Source organism: Pleurodeles waltl, chromosome 5 (assembly GCF_031143425.1).
Source record: "Pleurodeles waltl isolate 20211129_DDA chromosome 5, aPleWal1.hap1.20221129, whole genome shotgun sequence".
Lineage (NCBI taxonomy): Eukaryota > Metazoa > Chordata > Amphibia > Caudata > Salamandridae > Pleurodeles > Pleurodeles waltl.
Genome location: NC_090444.1, coordinates 283,130,592 through 283,156,190, shown reverse-complemented (window position 1 = coordinate 283,156,190; position 25,599 = coordinate 283,130,592). Strand labels below are relative to the sequence as shown.

At 44.5% G+C, this 25,599-nt stretch overlaps 1 protein-coding gene across 1 annotated transcript in view; it reads right to left on the bottom strand.

Annotated features, from left to right (window-relative positions):
- The window catches only part of CRIPT (CXXC repeat containing interactor of PDZ3 domain), a 69,414-nt gene that overhangs the window by 24,670 nt on the left and 19,145 nt on the right, over positions 1-25,599 (bottom strand). The window contains exon 3 of the mRNA XM_069234022.1: positions 25,427-25,481. Coding sequence (XP_069090123.1) covers positions 25,427-25,481 — 55 coding nt within the window. The remainder of the gene's footprint in view (positions 1-25,426; positions 25,482-25,599) is intronic.

Sequence of the window (25,599 nt, the reverse complement as noted above, 5' to 3'; positions counted from 1 at the left end):
ACTCCAAGCTGAGACTTGCTTTCTCTGAATAAAAACTGTTAATAAAAAAACTCTTGTTCCGATGTCAGACCTCATTTATTCATTCACTATAGCCAACCATATCCATAACTTTGCCAATAAAACCTTCGTCCTGGCAAAATATGCCTTACAACCTTCATAAAGACCATTAACAGGTGCTTCTCTTGACCCTTACTCTTCAATGGCCAGCAGCCAGAAACTCCAGCTCCCACATTGCTCCAAATCAGTGTTTCATTTTAATCCTTCCAAGATGGATATGAAACACCTGTCTCACTATGGAAATCTCTATCTCCCTAAAAGATTCCATTTTGAGGGCAGACAATGAACAGCAAACTGGAGAAGGCGTAGGTATTGTACACAAAGATACATTCTTATTAATATTGGGGACTAGCACTTGTGCAGCCAAAATCTGGCAATAGCAAAAGTGTTTTAGGAATCCAGAGTATGAGTTTTAAATTGATTCCACTTAAGATCACTTTGTAGAGGTATGTGCTAAGTAGACAAATGACAGCTTTGAAACGTTATAAGTACTTTTGTGGGCGAGGTGAAGGCCTATACCAAACTTTTCCCGCATTTACCTGTATTGGCATAGATTCGTACTGCCTGGCAAATTTGCGTCACAAGCAGCTGATGAAAAAAGGTGCTTTTGGATACTTTAATAGCCAGTTAATTGTATATTTAGTATCTGTTGGGTGCACGTTCAGAGTTCCTTTTTATTGTGTACTGTTGCAGGGTGTTGTGTGGTGTGTGCGTGTAGGCTCACTGTTGACACCAACTATTTCACTTGTTTGTTTGTAAAGAGAGTTGTCTATAAGTGTTCTGTGACACGCTGTGTTGTTCCGAGTGCAGTTGGGACCGAAAAACAATCTTTAATGGCATATCCAAGTAGCACTGGGAGTGAACGGTGTGTTCTATTCTAACTCCAGAGCTGAACTAATCTTTTGGTTATTAGAAGACACATATATTTTATTTTAACAATTACCAGCAAACCACGAAAATTGCAGTTGTTACATTAAGAAACTGCTTTGAATCACAAAAAAACATCATGCAGGGAAAAGTTAACTTTCTTTTTTTCCTGCCCCTTACCTCCCTTTCGCCTTGCCTAGAGTCACGATCAGACATTCAAGTCTCACGCCTCACAAGTGTTGCACGACGTCAGATGAATTTTAAAGTCCTCAAGGAATCATATTTTCCGTAGCCCAATCGAGTGTCCGTATGCCTCCTTTACACCCGTTATAGCTTGAACGAAGGCCCAGTTTCTCTTATCTTCAAGGCATGGTTCCATCAAACACACGTGACTACGGTCTACATATTTCCTTCCCATAATGACCTCTAACCAAATACTAGGTTGCGAGTCATGGCATCTTATATGATTATCTGGCACCTAGATAGTCATAAATCCAACTTCCTAAGTCTTGGATTCAACTTTTCCATCGGTCTTTGCCCTAGGCGTCCAAATTTCATATTATCCCACAGTAGTTCTCTCAAAATAAACATACAAGATATCCCTTTCATTAAGGTAAGATCCCTCCACTTAAAGCGTATTGTGACCCCACTGTTGGCTTTGTCACTCCATTTCACTAAACACTATCGTGGGTGGGGATGGGGGAGTTTTGAAGAGGTTGTTGCTGAGTGCAAGAAAAGAGAGAAGAGAAAGTGTCAACAACCTACTGGTTTGTCAAAGAGTACTTGTTTGGAATGCTGCTGAAGTGAATAAATGTTGGTGTGATAACCCTTTGGTTATGAAAGCAGGACAAAACATATTACTGGCATGGCCACTTTCATTCTATCCTTCATGCATCAGAAATTACTCCAGATATTAAGCCACCCCAAATAAAAGAGAGTAGAGGTGAAGATCTTTTAAATGTTTAGATTCGAAAGCTTTTAACAGGAGATTGACGAGTGCCATGTCTATCAACCCTACACAAGTCTCAGCTAAAAATACAATTTTAAGTTGTTTTATATTTGTATCTATCTTTTTTGTCAGTTTATGGTTTTACTTTATTAATTAGGGAAAACAGTGATCGTTTTCCAAAGATCTTTACACCGAAAACATGGGCAAAAACTAACCTCCCTGCGTGGAAATCAGTCATATGACCAGACAACTCTGGCTGAAACAGGTTAGAAGGTCACTGGATATTAGCAAATTTTATGCTGAATGGAGGTCTGGTCCAGTCACTTGTGCAATGTTGTCAATTTCTTCCAAGCAACTGGCTCCTCTATGACAGGTTTGGAAAATGCTACAGACCTATCATCAAATCACTGCAGGATCTTCTCGTAAATCTACGCACTTCCATGGAATTTGGCATTCAAAGATATTGAAGCAAATGAAGAGAGAATTAAATAAAGAAATTAGAGTGGCTGTAATGCATCAATGGTTCTTTGGGCTAATTAATGATGTCAGGGCATTAACAAAAGCTTACACAGCAACCACCTGGAGCACTAAATGAGATACTATGGATACCGAATGTTTTAAAAAATCATCACATATGCAAAACAAATAATGACAAGACATTTTGGGAATAGATTGATATACCTATCTCTACTAAAAGTCAAAAGGACCAACTACCCAGTGCCTATATGTGAATAATTATATGAGCTCTTATTCCAATTGGTATGGGTAATACCAGATAATAAGCTAATTAATTTTAATGGCATAACTAAACTATTAAATAGTTCCAGATCAGATGGCGCTCTGGGCCCCAATTTGCCAGCAACTGCTCTATTTAAGAAAGATTTTAATTTCTGTAGTACCAGCCTTTTGGCACGATATAAACATGCTTTTGAAAATTACTCAATAACAAATGTCTCCACAGTGGATCTATTTTGCACCCATTATATAAGAAAGGCCCTTATACAGCCTTTTTAAATACTGAAGCGAAGTGTTATGCAAAGACGCTGCTGGCTAAACTGATTGACTGGTTACAGAAAACAACCTTCTGCTGCACTTCAACATGGGGTTTGGAGGCTCTAGCGGCATGATAGACAAATTTATCACTCTGCCTGTGCTTGTCATGCACTCTGGGCAGCATTTGTACGCTGGTTTCATTGACTTTAAAACAAGTTTTGATTGCACAGACAGGGCAGTATTATGGGCAAAGCTGCAATCATACGGGAACGGAGCAAGAGTTATTGCGATCTGTCAAATTTAGATAAAACCTGGGGTTAGATAAAACATACGCAACACAGTTTTGCTATATGCCAGAAAAATTACCAACAGCGGACTTGAGCTGGGATGCATTCTGCCCCTTTACTTAATAATCTTTGCGTGTGTGGCTGATCTAAGGAATTTTACTGACAGATGCATGATCAGGCACCACAACGTTAGGAGGATCGTCTTTACCATTACTCCAATATGTTGATAATACTGTGCCCTTGGACAGAACTAGCACAGGTCTGAAACTTCAGCTGTCTGCACTTTATGCAAGTTGTAAAACAAATACGATAGCAATCAACATCAATTCACTTTGTCGTTTTTGAAAGGGAAATTAAAATAAACAGGAAGGTGATCTTTAAATAGGTGACCGCTAAGAGCAGTTGCTTTTAAATATTTGAGATGATGGCTATATGAGCAAGGCATAGACGATGTCTGTCTCGCTCAGTCTTTACCAACACTAACACCCTTTTGTGATTCCACAACTTCCAGAAGAAGCACAAGAGGAGCTTTATGTTCATTTCTAAATGTTAACTATGTACCTCTCTTTCACAAGTATGGAGAGACACTGATCAGATTGGTTTTCACAGGATAAATCACATGAGTGGAGAAAGAAGTCACTCCCCAGAGAAATCCTCAATCATCATTGACTACATAACAATTTAAACGTAAGGCATGAAATGCAAGCACCATCACATACAGGATCAAAAAATGGACTTGGATAAAAAGATTGCCTGCAGTGACCAGAAGCAACTCAGATTCACAATGTGCCACAATATGAAGAGAAATGACCAGATCCCTCAATACCATTCTAGAGCAAGAAAACTGTAGTCTCACTACTGGCCTGGTGTAGGTCTTGACTGCCACAGAGAGTTCAAGTGGCCTTCTTCAGGTTCTACAAGGTTATGTCATCTTGTACATGTTTCAATGTATGCCGCAGCTCTATTATTGTACCTCATCAGCAACCCTCTGCATCATGCCTTCACTCAGTAGTTGAAAGCCAGCTTCTCTTTAAGCACTTAATTTTCTGGACTTCATTCTTTATATCTCTCTGCATCTTTACCTGCATACATTATTCTACCCATGGTGCTGAGCTACACGCTGAGATAAACACTGTCAGATACAAACAGAAGTAGAAAATACTGATTTGGTCTTAAGTTTCCTTCTGAGTTGGGGGTAATTTTCTGCCGTTCATTGTGCTGACTGAAGTTTGTTCCAAAGATGACCTGCCTGTACTGCAAAGGATCCTTCCTACGGTAGTTTGTTTTCAAACTGGCATACTTGTAAGTAGTTAACTTGATCTGAATAAAAATAGTGGACAGAGATGTATTGGCGAAACATGTTGAGCAGAAAAATAGGGCCTAGTCGCTGGGAGATTTTACACACTGTTCTCAACTTCTTACATTGTGTGCCTGTATGGCAGCACATTAAATGTAACCAGAGAAATGTGATCTTTGCAGTTAGTATTAGTGGTCATATTGGTTTCTGTACTTTGAAGTCACTGTAGGATGCCGAGTCAGAATTTTGCAAAGAAAAGGTACAATCAATTATAGTAGTCCACCTAATATAGGATTAAAGTGCCAGAGACCATTTTTGTTTGGTCTATGGTTGAAGTGGTAGGGTGCAGCAAAGGATGTAAAGTTTGTCATGGCTTTAAACCTGCTTTAGTCTTGATTAGGAACAGACCACCTATGTTCTAGAGTTTGGTCTTGGGTCCCTCGGCAGCCTCGAGGTTTTTTCTTGATACTGACAGACCTGGACATTTCCTGACAGCTACAAAAGCACAGAAAATAAAACACTGCACAGGGCTCATCTTCTTTCCCTGAAACCGCTGTGTTAAAGTAAGGGAAGCTACAGCCAGCCTTGCTAATCATCGGCGACTTCTGCCAGAGGAAGGTTTTATCACTATTGCTCCCAAAGCTGAATAGGTTTTTTTTGTTTCATGCAATCTTTAGCCAAATCCATGGTGCAGTCAATTCCTTCTGAAGCAAGACAGGTAGAGCATTCTTGGAGTACTATTAAAAGGAAAAATGTGTTTTATTCTCCTTGTTTTGCAAACCTTTGGGGCATTTTGTCTTATTATTGCTTTAACCCCTTCACTGCCAGGCCATTTCCCTTGGCTATTTGGGGCAGTTCGCACTTAGGCCCTTTTAACTTTCTGTGCACATAAGCTACCCACGCCAAATTTGCAGCTTTTTTTCCAACATCCTAGGGATTCTAGAGGTAACCAGAGTTTATGGGTTCCCCTGGAGTAGACCAAAAAATTAGCCAAAATACAGCAAAAGAAATCGTTTTTTTCAAAACAATGGGGAAAAAGGGCTGCAGAAGAAGGTTGATGTTGTTATTCTTGAAAATGGCATCAACAAAGGGCTTACGGTGCTAAAATCACCATCTTCCCACCTTTCAGGAACAGGCAGACTTGAATCAGAAAACACAATTTTTCAACACAATTTTGGCATTTTACTGGGACATACTCCGTTTTTACTATTTTTGTGTGCTTTCAGCCTCCTTCCACTTAGTGACAGAAATGGATGTGAAACCAATGCTGGATTCTAGAAAGCTAACCATTTCTGAAAAGTAGACAAAATTCTGAATTCACAAGGGGTAATTTGTGTAGCTCCTACAAGGGTTTCCTACAGAAAATAACAGCTGAAATAAAAACATATTGAAATTGAGTTGAAAAAAACGGCAATTTTTCTCCACTTTTTACTCTGTAACTTTTTCCTACGACGTCAGCTTTTTTAAAGCAATATACTGTTACGTCTGCTGGACTCTTCTGGTTGCGGGGATATATAGGGCTTGTAGTTTCATCAAGAACCCTAGGTACCCAAAGCCAATAATGAGCTGCACCTTGCAATGGGTTTTCATTCCATACCGGGTATACAGCAATTCATTTGCTGAAACATAAAAAGTGAAAAATAGGTATCAAGAAAACCTTTGTATTTCCAAAATGAGCACAAGAAAAGGTGTTGAGAAGCAGTGGTTATCTGCACATCTCTGAATTCCGGGGTGCCCATATTAGCATGTGAATTACAGAGCATTTCTCACATAGACGTCTTTTTTACACACTGTCTCACATTTAGAAAGAAAAAATTTAGAGAAAGACAAGGGGCAATAACACTTGTTTTGCTATACTGTGTTCCCCCAAGTCTCCTGATAAAAATGGTACCTCACTTGCGTGGGTAGGCCTAATGCTCGCAATAGGAAACGCAACATGGGCACATCACATTTTTACACTGAAATCTGATGTGTTTTTTTCAAAGTGCCTAGCTGTAGATTTTGGCCTCTAGCTCAGCCGGCACCGAGGGAAACCTACCAAACCTGCACATTTTCAAAAACTAGATACCCAGGGGAACCCAAGATGGGGTGACTTACGGGCTCTCACCAGGTTCTGTTACCCAGAATCCTTTGCAAACCTCAAAATTTGACCCCCAAAAACTTTTTCCTCACATTTCGGTGACAGAAGGTTCTGGAATCTGAGAGGAGCGACAAATTTCCTTTCCCAAAGGGCTGCCCCCCCCAAACAACACACACACACACACACACACACACACACACACACACACACACACACACACACACCCCCCCCCCCCCCCCCCCCCAATCCCTGGTGTCTAGTGGTTTCTGCCCCTCTTGGGGGCAGATTGGCCTAAGAAAAATAGGTCGATCTGCCCCCAAGAGGGTCTGAAATGGCCTAAATACAATTTGCCCCCCAGGGAAGCGACCCTTGCCTAAGGGGTCGCTCCCCATACATAAAAACATCATGTAAATTAAAAAAATATATATATATCCCTGGTGTGTAGAAATCTCCTCTCTCGCTTGTTTAAGGTATATAAGAGACCAAAGATTGACGGTGAAGTGATTCAGAGACCTTGGGAGGGTCGGGACGGCAATACCCTTCATCCTTCTCATGCGGGTAGATCTCTCTCTTTCTCTTTATAGTCGATCTGGGGTCTATAACTTGAAGCTGGTAGGAGAAAGAAGAAGGAGCAACTGTGCCCCATGGTGATGAATTTTTACTAATTATTTGCTTTGCACTGTGTATGAATGTATATATATATATATATATATATATATATATATATATATATATATATATATATATATATATGCAAAAAAGAATAGAGAACTCTGGGAAGTTCCCAAGTTTAGGTGGAGAGCAGCTCTAGTAAGGAGCACTCTGCAACACCAGCGGCACTCTAGATTTGCTCACCTCAAATGTCTGTTTACCTAGCAAAGTTTTTAAGCATTGGATCAGCACAGTGCTATCCACGCCGAGCTAGATAGTGACAAAGTATTTTGCCATTTATACAGCAAAGTCTTTAAGCATAGGTTTGACACAGTGTCAACCTTGCTGAGCTGTAAAATGACAAAAGCCATTTACCATTCCAGGCACAGTAGTACAGCTTTGGACTGGTAAAATACCGTCCAAGACAACCGGGAATGAGTAAAAGCAACCCCTGACACGTGTTTCGCTCTCATTAGAGCTCATCAGAGAGGTTTAGCTTTGTCCAGACACAAGGGAGCACCCAGTATAAGTCAAAACAAATCCGTTTCAGGGTTAGAGTGATGCATACATTATGCAAAAAAGAATAGAGAACTCTGGGAAGTTCCCAAGTTTAGGTGGAGAGCAGCTCTAGTAAGGAGCACTCTGCAACACCAGCGACACTCTAGATTTGCTCACCTCAAATGTCTGTTTACCTGGTAAAAAATTTAAGCATTGGATCAGCACAGTGCTATCCACGCCGAGCAAGATAGTGACAAAGTCTTCTGTATGTGTGTGTGTATATTATATATCTATATATATATATATATATATATATATATATATATATATATATATATATATATATATATATATATATATATCTTTGCATATATATTTGCTGTTTATAGATTGAAGATTCTTTGTACATGTTTTCATTTCATTATTGCACACATTTTAAAAGGTGCACTTTCGGTTGTACCGACCTTCCTTTACGAGCCTTGCAGAGTGATTTAATAAATGTATTTTCTAGACTAGGAGGTGCATTCCAGAGATTCTTTTCAGTGTATGTGTATTTCAGCTCAGTCAACATTGAAGCAAAACAAAGGACTTAATGCGTGAAGTGTCAAGGTTGTAGTGCCACCTACAATTGAAGTTACATGAAGTAGGGAGTTTCAGCTGCTGCTGTTCCCGCATGACAAGAGTGTCTACTAGCCCCCCTAATGATCACTTTCTCCACTTCCGTCCAATGTTTTGCTTCTTGCACCCAGCCCCAGACGGTGCAGGAATGTTGCCTCACATGACAGTGCAGTTTACTTCTCAGTCAATATCATAGCAAGGTCAATAAACTTACAAAAAGTTTTTGGGGTTCAACATCACACCTGGTGAATGTATTTAAGGTTTATTAGGCTCTGTTCTCCAAGTCAGGGCAGTCAGCATATTTGCAACCATCTCGTAGTAGTCCTTAAAGTCTGCACAATTAGACGACATGGAAAAAAAAAGTGTTTTAACTCCCTCATCTAAGGCATGTGAACAGCAGGTCTGAGTTCAGGATTTGCAGACATTGGAGCGTCAAGTAGTTTGAAGGAGAAAATTAAATTGGATGCATTTGAAGCAAGCGTTTCTGGACACTCTAGCTACAAATTCCCCAGCCTTAGCCCATTCCACATTGTAGAGGAATGTCTTGCAGGTCTCCCTCCAAGCGTGCTTTGAGGCCTCCCAAGCAGAGGTCATATTCCCACTAATGGCTTTAAAGTATTGTGTGATCACCTTGCATTCCCAAATGATAGTCATCATGGTCTTTAGTCTCTTAACTGTTCTTCCATTTCATATCCTGAGATTATTCAAAAACTGTGTTCATGAGCCGGTTATACCTAAGACATCGCCATAGCGGAATGTACAAATTTCAGGAAAAACAAAAATCAAGAATCATACTTGGCGCATTAGAAAAAGAAAAAAGAAAACGCAACCGACCAGTGGTTTTGGACAGTTTCCCCTCTAATCACTTCACACAGAGGCGCTGACAATACTAGTATGTCAGGAGAGTGCACTGTTCTCAGTATGATCTTTTAAAAATGTTGGATTCAACATTTTCTTCATTGTCACCATTAATCGCAGAAACTCGAATTTTGCAGGTTTCACACTGCTCCAGATTAGGGTCGCAATGGGTGTTGGTTCTGAGGCCTTTGTTTCTGCAGTAATGGGCACTGCCAGTCATGTTATCAGGCAGATCCCACACTATATGGGAAGGCTTTGTAGACTGAGTAATGTTTTTCTACTATGGACAAAGCCAGAACAGTCTGTGTGTATTAATTCTAGGGTAATAGCCCAGTCACAAGAACCTATCAATATTTTGTAGTTTGTATTTGTAGGAAGTTGGCTCTGTATGTGCTATTTCAAAGTAAGGAATAGCATGCACAGAGTCCAAGGGTTCCCCTTAGAGGTAAGATAGTGGCAAAAAGAGATAATACTAATGCTCTATTTTGTGGTAGTGTGGTCGAGCAGAAGGCTTATCAAAGGAGTAGTGTTAAGCATTTGTTGTACATACACACAGGCAATAAATGAGGAACACACACTCAGAGACAAATCCAGCCAATAGGTTTTGTTATAGAAAAATATATTTTCTTAGTTTATTTTAAAAACCAAAGGTTCAATTTCTACATGTAATATCTCATTTGGAAGGTATTGCAGGTAAGTACTTTAGGAACTTTGAATAATTACAGTAGCATATATACTTTTCACATTAAACACAAATAGCTGTTTTAAAAGTAGACAGTGCAATTTTCACAGTTCCTGGGGGAGGTAAGTTATTGTTAGTTTCAGCAGGTAAGTAAATCACTTACAAGTTTCAGGTTTGGGTCCAAGGTAGCCCACCGTTGGGGGTTCAGAGCAACCCCAAAGTTACCACACCAGCAGCTCAGGGCCGGTCAGGTGCAGAGGTCAAAGAGGTGCCCAAAACACAAAGGCTTCAATGGAGAGAAGGGGGTGCCCCGGTTCCAGTCTGCCAGCAGGTAAGTACCCGGGTCTTCGGAGGGCAGACCAGGGGGGTTTTGTAGGGCACCGGGGGGGGACACAAGTCAGCACAAAAAGTACACCCTCAGCAGCGCGGGGGCGGCCGGGTGCAGTGTGCAAACACGCGTCGGGTTTTCAATGGTTTTCAATGAGAGACCAAGGGATCTCTTCAGCGGTGCAGGCAGGCAAGGCGGGGCTCCTCGGGGTAGCCACCACCTGGGCACGGGAGAGGGCCTCCTGGGGGTCACTCCTGCACTGAAGTTCCGTTCCTTCAGGTGCTGGGGGCTGCGGGTGCAGGGTCTTTTCCAGCCGTCGGGATTTCAGAGTCAGGCAGTCGCGGTCAGGGGGAGCCTGGGGGTTCCCTCTGCAGGCGTCGCTGTGGGGGTTCAGGGGGGACAACTTTGGTTACTCACGGTCTTGGAGTCGCCGGAGGGTCCTCCCTGAGGTGTTGGTTCTCCACCAGTCGAGTCGGGGTCGCCGGGTGCAGTGTTGCAAGTCTCACGCTTCTTGCGGGGATTTGCAGGGGTCTTTAAATCTGCTCCTCTGTAACAAAGTTGCAGTTCTTTTGGAGCAGTGCCGCTGTCCTCGGGAGTTTCTAGTCTTTCTTGAAGCAGGACAGTCCTCTGAGGATTCAGAGGTCGCTGGTCCTTGGGAAAGCGTCGCTGGAGCAGGTTTCTTTGGAAGGCAGGAGACAGGCCGGTAGGTCTGGGGCCAAAGCAGTTGGTGTCTTCTTTTCTTCCTCTGCAGGGGTCTTTCAGCTCAGCAGTCCTCTTCTTCTTGCAAGTTGCAGGAATCTAAATTCTTAGGTTCAGGGGAGCCCTTAAATACTAAATTTAAGGGCGTGTTTAGGTCTGGGGGGTTAGTAGCCAATGGCTACTAGCCCTGAGGGTGGGTACACCCTCTTTGTGCCTCCTCCCAAGGGGAGGGGGTCACATCCCTAATCCTATTGGGGAATCCTCCATCTGCAAGATGGAGGATTTCTAAAAGTTAGAGTCACTTCAGCTCAGGACACCTTAGGGGCTGTCCTGACTGGCTAGTGACTCCTCCTTGTTATTCTCATTATTTCCTCCGGCCTTGCCGCCAAAAGTGGGGGCCGTGGCCGGAGGGGGCGGGCAACTCCACTAGCTGGAGTGTCCTGTGGTGCTGGAACAAAGGGGTGAGCCTTTGAGGCTCACCGCCAGGTGGTGTTACAGCTCCTGCCTGGGGGAGGTGTTAGCATCTCCACCCAGTGCAGGCTTTGTTACTGGCCTCAGAGTGACAAAGGCACTCTCCCCATGGGGCCAGCAACATGTCTCGGTTGTGGCAGGCTGCTGGAACCAGTCAGCCTACACAGATAGTCGGTTAAGGTTTCAGGGGGCACCTCTGAGGTGCCCTCTGGGGTGTATTTCACAATAAAATGTACACTGGCATCAGTGTGCATTTATTGTGCTGAGAAGTTTGATACCAAACTTCCCAGTTTTCAGTGTAGCCAATATGGTGCTGTGGAGTCCGTGTTTGACAGATTCCCAGACCATATACTCTTATGGCTACCCTGCACTTACAATATCTAAGGTTTGCCTTAGACACTGTAGGGGCATAGTGCTCATGCACTGGTGCCCTCACCTATGGTATAGTGCACCCTGCCTTAGGGCTGTAAGGCCTACTAGAGGGGTGACTTATCTATACTGCATAGGCAGTGTGAGGTTGGCATGGCACCCTGAGGGGAGTGCCATGTCGACTTACTTGTTTTTTTCTCACCAGCACACACAAGCTGGCAAGCAGTGTGTCTGTGCTGAGTGAGGGGTCCCCAGGGTGGCATAAGATATGCTGCAGCCCTTAGAGACCTTCCCTGGCATCAGGGCCCTTGGTACCAGGGGTACAAGTTACAAGGGACTTACCTGGATGCCAGGGTGTGCCAATTGTGGAATCAAAAGTACAGGTTAGGGAAAGAACACTGGTGCTGGGGCCTGGTTAGCAGGCCTCAGCACACTTTCAATTCAAAACATAGCATCAGCAAAGGCAAAAAGTCAGGGGGTAACCATGCCAAGGAGGCATTTCCTTACAGAACCCCCCCCCCCCCCAAACGAAAGAGGATGAGACTAACCTTTCCCAAGAGAGTCTTCATTTTCTAAGTGGAAGAACCTGGAAAGGCCATCTGCATTGGTATGGGCAGTCCCAGGTCTGTGTTCCACTATAAAGTCCATTCACTGTAGGGAGATGGACCACCTCAACAGTTTTGGATTTTCACCTTTCATTTGCATCAGCCATCTGAGAGGTCTGTGGTCAGTCTGAACTAGGAAGTGAGTACCAAAGAGGTATGGTCTCAGCTTCTTCAGGGACCAAACCACAGCAAAGGCCTCCCTCTCAATGGCACTCCAACGCTGCTCGCTGGGGAGTAACCTCCTGCTAATGAAAGCAACAGGCTGGTCAAGGCCATCATCATTTGTTTGGGACAAAACTGCCCCTATCCCATGTTCAGAGGCATCTGTCTGCACAATGAACTGCTTGGAGTAATCTGGAGCTTTTAGAACTGGTGCTGTGCACATAGCTTGTTTCAGGGTGTCAAAGGCCTGTTGGCATTCTACAGTCCAGTTTACTTTCTTGGGCATTTTCTTGGAGGTGAGTTCTGTGAGGGCTGTCACAATGGATACATATCCCTTCACAAACCTCTTATAGTACCCAGTCAAGCCAAGGAATGCCCTGACTTGAGTCTGGGTTTTTGGAGCTGCCCAGTCCAGAATAGTCTGGATCTTAGGCTGGAGTGGCTGAACTTGGCCTCCACCTACAAGGTGTCACAAGTAAACCACAGTTCCCTGCCCTATCTGGCATTTGGATGCCTTGATAGAGAGGCCTGCAGATTGCAGAGCCTTCAAAACCTTCTTCAGGTGGACCAGGTGATCCTGCCAGTTGGAGCTAAAGACAGCAATATCGTCAAGATAAGCTGCACTGAAGGACTCCAAGCCAGCAAGGACTTGATTCACCAACCTTTGGAAGGTGGCAGGGGCATTCTTTAAACCTAAGGGCATAACAGTGAACTGATAATGCCCATCAGGTGTGGAGAATGCTGTCTTTTCTTTTGCTCCAGGGGCCATTTTGATTTGCCAGTACCCTGCTGTTAAGTCAAAGGTACTTAAGAATTTGGCAGCCCCTAATTTATCAATCAGCTCATCAGCTCTAGGAATGGGATGGGCATCTGTCTTGGTGACAGAGTTAAGTCCTCTGTAGTCCACACAAAACCTCATCTCTCTCTTTCTATCTTTGGTGTGAGGTTTGGGGACTAAGACCACTGGGCTAGCCCAGGGGCTGTCAGAGTACTCAATTACTCCCAATTCCAGCATCTTGTGGACTTCCACCTTGATGCTTTCCTTAACTTGATCAGACTGTCTGAATATTTTGTTTTTGACAGGCATGCTGTCTCCTGTGTCCACATCATGGGTACACAGGTGTGTCTGACCAGGGGTTAGGGAAAAGAGCTCAGCAAACTGTTGCAGGACCTTCCTACAGTCAGCTTGCTGTTGGCCAGAGAGGGTGCCTGAATAGATCACTCCATCTACTGAGCCATCATTAGGGTCTGATGACAGAAGATCAGGGAGAGGCTCACTCTCAGCTTCCTGATCCTCATCTGTTACCATTAACAGATTTACATCAGCCCTGTCATGGAAGAGCTTAAGGCGGTTCACATGGATCACCCTCTTGGGGCTCCTGCTTGTGCCCAGGTCTACCAGATAGGTGACCTGACTCTTCCTCTCTAGCACTGGGTAAGGGCCACTCCATTTGTCCTGAAGTGCCCTGGGAGCCACAGGCTCCAAAACCCAGACTTTCTGCCCTGGTTGAAATTCAACCAGTGCAGCCTTTTGGTCATACCAACACTTCTGGAGCTGTTGGCTGGCCTCAAGGTTTTTGCTTGCCTTTTCCATGTACTCTGCCATCCTTGAGCGAAGGCCAAGTACATAGTCCACTGTGTCTTGTTTAGGCTCATGAAGAGGTCTCTCCCAGCCTTCTTTCACAAGAGCTAGTGGTCCCCTTACAGGGTGGCCAAACAGAAGTTCAAACGGTGAGAACCCTACTCCCTTCTGAGGCACCTCTCTGTAAGCGAAAAGCAGACATGGCAAGAGGACATCCCATCTCCTTTTGAGTTTTTCTGGGAGCCCCATGATCATGCCCTTTAATGTCTTGTTGAATCTCTCAACAAGGCCATTAGTTTGTGGATGATAGGGTGTAGTGAATTTATAAGTCACTCCACACTCATTCCACATGTGTTTCAGGTATGCTGACATGAAGTTGGTGCCTCTGTCAGACACCACCTCCTTAGGGAAGCCCACTCTGGTAAAGATACCAATGAGGGCCTTGGCTACTGCAGGGGCAGTAGTTGACCTAAGGGGAATAGCTTCAGGATACCTAGTAGCATGATCCACTACTACTAGGATGTACATATTTCCTGAGGCTGTGGGAGGTTCAAGTGGACCCACTATGTCCACACCCACACTTTCAAAGGGGACCCCCACCACTGGAAGTGGAATGAGGGGGCCTTTGGATGTCCACCTGTCTTACCACTGGCTTGACAGGTGGTACAGGAGGTGCAAAACTCCTTAACCTTCTGGGACATGTTGGGCCAGTAGAAGTGGTTGACTAACCTCTCCCACGTCTTGGTTTGTCCCAAATGCCCAGCAAGGGGAATATCATGGGCTAAGGTCAGAATAAACTCTCTGAACCCCTGAGGCACTGCCACTCTCCTAGTGGCACCAGGTTTGAGATCTCTTGCCTCAGTGTACAGGAGTCCATCTTCCCAATAGACCCTATGTGTTCCATTTTTCTTGCCTTTGGACTCTTCAGCAGCTTGCTGCCTAAGGCCTTCAAGAGAGGGACAGGTTTCTTGTCCCTTACACAACTCTTCCCTTGAGGGTCCCCCTGGGCCCAAGAGCTCAACCTGGTAAGGTTCCAGCTCCAAAGGCTCAGTTCCCTCAGAGGGCAGAACTTCTTCCTGAGAAGAGAGGCTCTCTTTTTCTTGTTGTGTTGCAGCTGGTTTCCCAGCTGAATTTCCTTTTCTCTTGGTAGGCTGAGCCTTTCTTCCAGACTCCAGCTCTACTTTTTCACCCTGTGCCTTGCACTGTGCCCTTGTCTTGACACACACCAGTTCAGGGATACCCAGCATGGCTGCATGGGTTTTCAGTTCTACCTCAGCCCATGCTGAGGACTCCAGGTCATTTCCAAGCAAACAGTCTACTGGGATATTTGAGGAGACCACCACCTGTTTCAGGCCATTGACCCCTCCCCACTCTAAAGTTACCATTGCCATGGGATGTACTTTAGTTTGATTGTCAGCATTGGTGACTGGATAGGTTTGTCCAGTCAGGTATTGGCCAGGGGAAACCAGTTTCTCTGTCACCATAGTGACACTGGCACCTGTATCCCTCAGGCCCTCTACACTTGTCCCATTAATTAAGAGCTGCTGCCTGTATTTTTGCATGTTAGGGGGCCAGGCAGCCAGTGTGGCTAAATCCACCCCACCCTCAGAGACTAATGTAGCTTCAGTGTGACACCTGATTTGCTCTGGGCACACTGTTGATCCCACTTGGAGACTGGCCATTCCAGTTTTAGCTGGAGTGGAGTTAGAAGTGGTATTTTTCTTGGGACAGGCCTTGTCTCCAGTTTGGTGTCCAGACTGACTACAGCTACGACACCAGGCCTTTTTGGGATCAAAGTTTTTACCCTTGTACCCAGGATTGTTTTGTGAAGAGGCTCTGGGCCCACCCTCCTGTGCAGGTTTTTGGGGGCCTGTAGAAGACTCTTTACTATTTTTGTTTTTGGCTGTCTCACCACCCTTCCCCTGGGGAGGTTTTGTGACCCCTTTCTTTTGGTCACCCCCTGTGGAAGTTTTGGACACCCTAGTCTTGACCCAATGGTCCGCCTTCTTTCCCAATTCTTGGGGAGAAATTGGTCCTAGGTCTACCAGATGCTGATGCAGTTTATCATTCAAACAATTACTTAATAGGTGTTCTTTCACAAATACATTGTACAGCCCATCATAATTACTTACACCACTGCCTTGAATCCAACCATCTAGTGTTTTTACTGAGTAGTCTACAAAGTCAACCCAGGTCTGGCTCGAGGATTTTTGAGCCCCCCTGAATCTAATCCTATACTCCTCAGTGGAGAATCCAAAGCCCTCAATGAGGGTACCCTTCATGAGGTCATAAGATTCTGCATCTTTTCCAGAGAGTGTGAGGAGTCTATCCCTACACTTTCCTGTGAACATTTCCCAAAGGAGAGCACCCCAGTGAGATTTGTTCACTTTTCTGGTTACACAAGCCCTCTCAAAAGCTGTGAACAATTTGGTGATGTCATCACCATCTTCATATTTAGTTACAATCCCTTTAGGGATTTTCAACATGTCAGGAGAATCTCTGACCCTATTTATGTTGCTGCCACCATTGATGGGTCCTAGGCCCATCTCTTGTCTTTCCCTTTCTATGGCTAGGATCTGTCTTTCCAAAGCCAATCTTTTGGCCATCCTGGCTAACTGGATGTCCTCTTCACTGGAGTTATCCTCAGTGATTTCAGAGAGGTTGGTCCCTCCTGTGAGGGAGCCAGCATCTCTGACTATTATGCTTGGAGTCAGGGCTTGAGAGGCCCTGTCTTCCCTAGATAGGACTGGTAGGGGGGAATCACCCTCCAAGTCACTATCATCATCCTCTGAGTTGCCATCCTCAGAGGGGTTGGCCTTTTCAAACTCTGCCAACAGCTCCTGGAGCTGTAGTTTGGAAGGTCTGGGGCCCATTACTATTTTCTTTATTTTACAGAGTGACCTTAGCTCCCTCATCTTAAGATGGAGGTAAGGTGTGGTGTCGAGTTCCACCACATTCATCTCTGCACTAGACATTATGCTTCTAAAAGTTGGAATACTTTTTAAGAATATAAAAACTAGTTCTAGAATCTAATTCAAACTTTTACCAAACTTTTAAACTCTAAAAGAAATGCTAAACAGGATCTAACACAAGGCCCTAGCAGGTCTTTTAAGAATTTAGAAAAAATAGTCCAAATTGCAAAAATCAATTTCTAATGACAATTTTTGGAATTTGTTGTGTGATCAGGTATTGGCTGAGTAGTCCAGCAAATGCAAAGTCTTGTACCCCACCGCTGATCCACCAATGTAGGAAGTTGGCTCTGTATGTGCTATTTCAAAGTAAGGAATTGCATGCACAGAGTCCAAGGGTTCCCCTTAGAGGTAAGATAGTGGCAAAAAGAGATAATACTAATGCTCTATTTTGTGGTAGTGTGGTCGAGCAGTAGGCTTATCAAAGGAGTAGTGTTAAGCATTTGTTGTACATACACACAGGCAATAAATGAGGAACACACACTCAGAGACAAATCCAGCCAATAGGTTTTGTTATAGAAAAATATATTTTCTTAGTTTATTTTAAGAACCACAGGTTCAATTTCTACATGTAATATCTCATTTGGAAGGTATTGCAGGTAAGTACTTTAGGAACTTTGAATAATTACAGTAGCATATATACTTTTCACATAAAACACAAATAGCTGTTTTAAAAGTGGACACAGTGCAATTTTCACAGTTCCTGGGGGAGGTAAGTTATTGTTAGTTTCAGCAGGTAAGTAAAATCACTTACAAGTTTCAGGTTTGGGTCCAAGGTAGCCCACCGTTGGGGGTTCAGAGCAACCCCAAAGTTACCACACCAGCAGCTCAGGGCCGGTCAGGTGCAGAGGTCAAAGAGGTGCCCAAAACACATTGGCTTCAATGGAGAGAAGGGGGTGCCCCGGTTCCAGTCTGCCAGCAGGTAAGTACCCGCGTCTTCGGAGGGCAGACCAGGGGGGTTTTGTAGGGCACTGGGGGGGACACAAGTCAGCACAAAAAGTACACCCTCAGCAGCGCGGGGGCGGCCGGGTGCAGTGTGCAAACACGCGTCGGGTTTTCAATGGTTTTCAATGAGAGACCAAGGGATCTCTTCAGCGGTGCAGGCAGGCAAGGGGGGGGGGCTCCTCGGGGTAGCCACCACCTGGGCACGGGAGAGGGTCTCCTGGGGGTCACTCCTGCACTGAAGTTCCGTTCCTTCAGGTGCTGGGGGCTGCGGGTGCAGGGTCTTTTCCAGCCGTCGGGATTTCAGAGTCAGGCAGTCAGGGGAGCCTGGGGGTTCCCTCTGCAGGCGTCGCTGTGGGGGCTCAGGGGGGACAACTTTGGTTACTCACGGTCTTGGAGTCGCCGGTGGGTCCTCCCTGAGGTGTTGGTTCTCCACCAGTCGAGTCGGGGTCGCCGGGTGCAGTGTTGCAAGTCTCACGCTTCTTGCGGGGGATTTGCAGGGGTCTTTAAATCTGCTCCTCTGTAACAAAGTTGCAGTTCTTTTGGAGCAGTGCCGCTGTCCTCGGGAGTTTCTAGTCTTTCTTGAAGCAGGGCAGTCCTCTGAGGATTCAGAGGTCGCTGGTCCTTGGGAAAGCGTTGCTGGAGCAGGTTTCTTTGGAAGGCAGGAGACAGGCCGGTAGGTCTGGGGCCAAAGCAGTTGGTGTCTTCTTTTCTTCCTCTGCAGGGGTCTTTCAGCTCAGCAGTCCTCTTCTTCTTGTAAGTTGCAGGAATCTAAATTCTTAGGTTCAGGGGAGCCCTTAAATACTAAATTTAAGGGCGTGTTTAGGTCTAGGGGGTTAGTAGCCAATGGCTACTAGCCCTGAGGGTGGGTACACCCTCTTTGTGCCTCCTCCCAAGGGGAGGGGGTCACATCCCTAATCCTATTGGGGAATCCTCCATCTGCAAGATGGAGGATTTCTAAAAGTTAGAGTCACTTCAGCTCAGGACACCTTAGGGGCTGTCCTGACTGGCCAGTGACTCCTCCTTGTTATTCTCATTATTTCCTTCGGCCTTGACACCAAAAGTAGGGGCCGTGGCCGGAGGGGGCGGGCAACTCCACTAGCTGGAGTGTCCTGTGGTGCTGGAACAAAGGGGTGAGCCTTTGAGGCTCACCGCCAGGTGTTACAGCTCCTGCCTGGGGGAGGTGTTAGCATCTCCACCCAGTGCAGGCTTTGTTACTGGCCTCAGAGTGACAAAGGCACTCTCCCCATGGGGCCAGCAACATGTCTCGGTTGTGGCAGGCTGCTGGAACCAGTCAGCCTACACAGATAGTCGGTTAAGGTTTCAGGGGGCACCTCTGAGGTGCCCTCTGGGGTGTATTTCACAATAAAATGTACACTGGCATCAGTGTGCATTTATTGTGCTGAGAAGTTTGATACCAAACTTCCCAGTTTTCAGTGTAGCCAATATGGTGCTGTGGAGTCCGTGTTTGACAGACTCCCAGACCATATACTCTTATGGCTACCCTGCACTTACAATATCTAAGGTTTGCCTTAGACACTGTAGGGGCACAGTGCTCATGCACTGGTGCCCTCACCTATGGTATAGTGCACCCTGCCTTAGGGCTGTAAGGCCTACTAGAGGGGTGACTTATCTATACTGCATAGGCAGTGTGAGGTTGGCATGGCACCCCGAGGGGAGTGCCATGTCGACTTACTCGTTTTTTTCTCACCAGCACACACAAGCTGGCAAGCAGTGTGTCTGTGCTGAGTGAGGGGTCCCCAGGGTGGCATAAGATATGCTGCAGCCCTTAGAGACCTTCCCTGGCATCAGGGCCCTTGGTACCAGGGGTACCAGTTACAAGGGACTTACCTGGATGCCAGGGTGTGCCAATTGTGGAATCAAAAGTACAGGTTAGGGAAAGAACACTGGTGCTGGGGCCTGGTTAGCAGGCCTCAGCACACTTTCAATTCAAAACATAGCATCAGCAAAGGCAAAAAGTCAGGGGGTAACCATGCCAAGGAGGCATTTCCTTACAGTATTCAACTAGGAAAGTGGGCAATGATGCAATTTCTAATTACTCTCTTTTGGGGAGCATCACGATCACAGCTTCTCTGGTTGTGGGGTGGAGACCAGCTTTATATCTGGAACCATTGTATAATTTCAACATGTGTGGTGCAAGCAGAGAAAGATACTGAGTAAGAATTCGGCTGGTAGGCTGCCTGTGCCTGGTGTTTACCCTTCTTCTGCGCCTTAATGAAGTTTTTGATTGTATCTACAATGAGTGAGCCATCCAGGAGATCTTTATTGTCTGCCGACAGGGTCAGCATTGGGGCCAAGTCTAAAAGTCTCTAATTTCTTTAGCACAGCCCATCTTTGGGCGGTGTATAATAAGAAGCCGTAGTTACCAAGGGTCCCAATGATTTTTACTTGGGTATGCTCGACTTCCCCTTAGGTGTTGCGTAGAGCTGTTAAGGAAGGGGGAGTGAGGACAAGCTATACTACATTTTACTTCGTGCTCTAGTAAACTGTAGCGCCCTCTGAATGTCACTTGGCCATGTGTTCCCAATATTCAATACACTGCAACCTCTCTAGTATCTGGGTCTATTTTGTTTACACCGCTATCAGATCAGTGATGTGGGTGCCATATTGCACAACAAACCTTTCCTGGTCCCTAAAGGTCGTCCTCATACCCCCTCAATTCCCTGTTCAGTTGTGCCCTGACATCACAAACTGTCTTTATGCACATTCCACTAAGCTTTCCACACCCTGAAGTTGAAGACTGTTCGAAGTCTTTCAGACAAGTAATTTGTGATTGAGTCCTGTACAGTTGCATGGTACCATGGGTTGAGGAGTATTTGTACCTGCAGTTGCCATGGGGTATAGCTGTCAGTCTATTCCCTCATTGTAGTGTGTGCATCAGTGGACAATGGTAAGATAGATTTCTGCCCAAGTACACCACATTTTCATCAGGTCCACCAAGTGGTCGGAAGTGAAAACAAGCATTTTCAATGCAAATAGTCTTGCGTTTGCTTGAACTCGAGCAATTACCATTGTAAACTCCTAACCAAACTTTTCTTGCCACATAAATTGAAAATGAAAACAAAACAGTTTCACATAACTAACTGGACTTTTCTTGCCATACAAACTGAAAAGTTAAAGTTTCATATAAGCGAGCTGACGGCCGCCATCAGTGCAAAGCAGACAAACAGTTCACTCGTAGTGAAACCTATCGGCAAAAGTGCAATTATCTACGTAACCAGCAATTAACTATGTAACAGGGTCGATGTCATGCAAAGCGCTCGACTTCTGCCAAGCGAGATCGCGCTGAGAAAAAAGAGAGAAAGTAGTCCACAAACTGGACGGAAAACGGCGAGCCTTGGATGTTTTCAGTACTGGGTCGCTGCGCTCGAGGAGGGCTAACTACCGGAAAAGGCATGACGTATGCATGCCTTCCACTGACGAAAGCAAGAGGATTTTAAAAGGCAAGCCCACGAACCAATGAAAGAGACTGATGTGGCATGGGTGTGGTTTGAAGCCCAAAGAGAGATAGCAACACGGAACTGAGCGCTTTGTGCTTGCCCGTAAAAAGTTGTTGGGAGTAGCAGACGTATTCTCTAGTTGCCAGTTCAAAAGCACTTGCTGCACCGGTGAATAGGAAGGAGGGGGAGGTGATCTGCCCCACAGTTAAAGACCTCCTCCCACATATTAACAGTGCGTCCATGTCTGGAAACAAATGTGACTAGCTTTGTTACGAACTGTGGAGGTGCTGTGTTTGGTGCACAAAGGCCCACAAGTGTCCCCTGAAGCATTAGTAGTATATAGCTGACCCAACCATATTTTCTGACGATTTTCCACTCTGTACCAGGGCTGCTCAGATGAGGGTTCCGGGCATCACTCCATCCAAAAACTGTTTAGCAGCTAGCTTCCCCAAGTCAATGGCCATAAAAATATTGGGTAGTCCAGGTGCCACTGATGTGCAGGATTATGGTCAGATTGTGGGTGTCAGTCGTCAAAGGACAGCAAAATTACTTAATGCCAGCCATCTTGTGGGGAGCATGTAGAATGAGGTTAAGTATGGTCCCTGAAACTGAGGACCACACTTAACCTCATACTGCGGCTTTATCTCTGTAGTCCGTTCAGCATCTCCTTCCTACTTCTCATTCCACGTGCTCCCTGAAGATATGCAGTCCCCCAATGAGCTGCTCTATCAATGAATCTCCATGCCCCACACATCTTCACACAGCACCCCATAATGCAGAGCTGCCTTGTTACATCACTTTCCACCTCTCCCACATTCCTTCACACTGTTGCTCCCCGTTTTCAGCACTTAGCTGGGACTCCTATCCTGGAGGTATCCCGCTGGAACTCATCCTGTAACACCTTCTTTGCATTTCATCCTGCATCTCTTCCTCAGTACCTCATTGTGCTGTTCTCCCACTGCACCCCTTTCTATACCTCACACTTGTATCTCTCTTGGGAGCTCTTCTGCTGCATCTCATGATTACATACTCCTAGTGTACCATACCATGCATATCTCTCACTGCACTTCATCTTGCAGGCCTTCCTCTGTGTCTCCACCAGAAGTTGTCCCTCTGCATCTCATCATGTGGACTTCCTTCCATAAGTCACTCCCTGATATCCATCTATGGCTCACCCTGCAAAACTCCTTAGGCTCCTCCCCTTTGAGAACTCTATGCATCTAATCATGAAGATGAGTATCTGTGCCTCATGTTCTACACCTTCCAACCTACATTTTCCTTTGGTATCAAAATGGCTGAAAAATCAAGGCGGATGAGTGCAGCTGAGCTTCCTCCATCCAAGATCATAACGGATGTCATTGGTAGCAGCCATAGGTATGGTTTCATTACTAAACCAATATCTGAATCCAGATTGGTGTTTATTGGACACCCCTTTTTCTTCACTGAAAGAAGCGAGCTGTGTATTCACCCCGCTTTTCAAGATGTTTGCTAAAAATGGAAGGAGAGAGATAGGTTGATAATTAAAAGAAATGCTGGGGTCTACAGTCTCCTTTATTAAGAAGGGAGCAACTAATGCAGATTTGCAAAAAGCAGGTACCACAGTCCTCTCTAAGGTGTTGTTACACATGATGGTTAACAAAAGGAAAAAGAAGGCTAGCTCTCTACAAATCCTAATAGGATAGGAGTCGAGAGGAGAGCCCAAGCTTATTATGGAGATTTTAGATGTCTACTCCTCTGTGACCAGTCTAAAATTTGACCAGCAATTAAAATGATGAGCACCTTGATCCAGAGTGGTGGTTAGAATTAAAAATCAAACTTTGTATCACATGGGTGGGGTCACTGCTAGGTTTGCTACCTTTTCAGTTTTCAAATTTCTTCACAGTGGAACCATAGGCAGCATTTTGTTTTCTTGACATCTTCATAGAATGTTAGTGTCTTCAAATAATTTTTTAAAGAAGCAAACAAATGTTTATTAGCCAATAACATGGAATGAGGAATATTTAAATCATATTTGCATCAATCTGATGAGAGATATCAAGCTAATGAGAGACATGTAGGACACGAAACATATTTGACACTTTAGGCACCGATTATTTACAGTATTTCAGCTGGCTAAGTTTCTACTACTTCTCCCCGCACCTCCTGAACCATCTGGAGGGATGAGTTATAATAATGTCAATTTATTTTGAGAGGTCATAGATGATAGCAATAGCTACTTGCATGCAGAAGACAGTCTGTCCTTGGTTATACAGCGAGGAAGAGAGAACAATGGAAAGGGTGGGGGCAATGTCTTAGAAAAGGAAGAGCTCTCCCCAGCAACTCTAAATTTGCAACCTGGGAGTCTGTCTTAGAACGAAAAATGTACTTAGTTTAACGAAGAGTACTTTGGAAGCTATCCTGTTCATCCGCTGAGCATTATTCTTCCATTTAGTGGTCTGGAACAAAAACTGTCACTACATCTTATTTTTATGGGCTAATTTACAGACACCTTTTACATGGCTATTTGCAAAAGACCATTTGTGGACCATATCAAAAACATACAGTGGGTTTAGAGCCCGTCCTTTTCTTACCATTGGCTGGCTTTCCTGTCACTCATTTGCTTGCTTCTTATTCCACAGCTTTCAATTATCTTCTTGGCTTTATCCCTTCTCTGGTGAACAGTCTCTTTACCATCCTTGTATCCTTAAACTACTCACATTCAGCAAAGTATGTTTTCTCTTTTTCTTTCAGCACTCAATGAGTGCATGGGTTTTGTTGCTCTTACCCTATCATACAGCTCCTTCTCCAAATTCCCGGCCTCCACTATGCTCTGTTTTGCTCCTTCTTGCCCACTCTCCACTGATTACCCACACCTGCTCTCCACACCTGCTCCTCCGTTGCCTCCCTCACTCGCTCCTCTGTTGTTACCCCACCCCTCACGGGTCATAAAAATAAATATATTTTATCTGTATGTTTTTAGGAGGCTTGGCAGCAGCCACACTGGTGCACTTTCAGACAAGTGCTTTTGTGTACTAATATTTTTAAAATTATTAATATTTACTGATCTAAGGGGCATCCGCCATCTTGGATCAGTAGATTGAAGAAAGAAAAAAAAAAGAAAGAAAAGAAACAAAATTGTGCCTGTCTCATTCTGTAGGAAAACACAAGCTTGGTTATGCATTCTCACACCCATGTAGTGATGTGGCCGCTGGCAGTCATGACACTAATCCACTCACACACCTGTCATCATATCTTCTTTTTCACTCATTTGCCAGAAAGTGGAGACAAACTCACAGAAGGTGGACATAGACTACTAACCATCAATACCCTTGCCTACAGATCAGCATATTAACGGCTAGTGCTATAAAATCTTACCAGGCCTGCCATGATTGCAGGAGAAATTTTGCTCGTACTAGTAGCTATTTTAATCCTAATTTAGGAGTGAATACTAATAAATTGATCTACAAGTTTAGTACTAAAATCTTCAACTAAGAGTAATTTTAAAGAAACTACTGCAATATGAACAATGAAGAGCACATATATGTACTGACACTTTGTTTGCAAGAGTGCTAAAACTTTGAGTGTGAAAGGCTGCTTAGGCTTGGTTTGCGAATAGCAACATTTTCTTGTGAGATGTAAATTAAGCCTGAGAATATGTATGCCTAGATCGAAATTTTACAGATTACCAAAAAGTCTAACATACTCTAAAGTGTCAGTATAACTCACAAATTCCACAAGTTAGAATTTTTTTTCGGCATCTTCGTGGGATAGGCACTCAATTATACATGCAAACTTGACACGATTTCAAAATAGCACATATTTTAATTAAACTGAAGATAGCATATGAAGGCATTGCTCGTGAGGGGATGCTGACAGCCAATAAATCATAAAAAAACATTGTTGGCTGCCTTTAAAAATATACTTCAATTTCCCAACCACAGAAGTGGCGAGAGCAACAATAAATTCCATTGCGGCGGCAACACCTAATGCGTACAATCCATGCAATACGTTTTGAAACTGACCTTGCCTTCTTGGAAGTTAATGCCTTGTTTTCATTCAATTTTCGGCCTCCGCTTTCTAAAGAAACATGAACAATTTTACTTTTGTTTGGCATACACAATCAAAGGAAACATATTTTAAGAAAATGTGTTCATGCTCAAAGAAGTAACCATGAACAGCTAAAATCAGTTGCCCA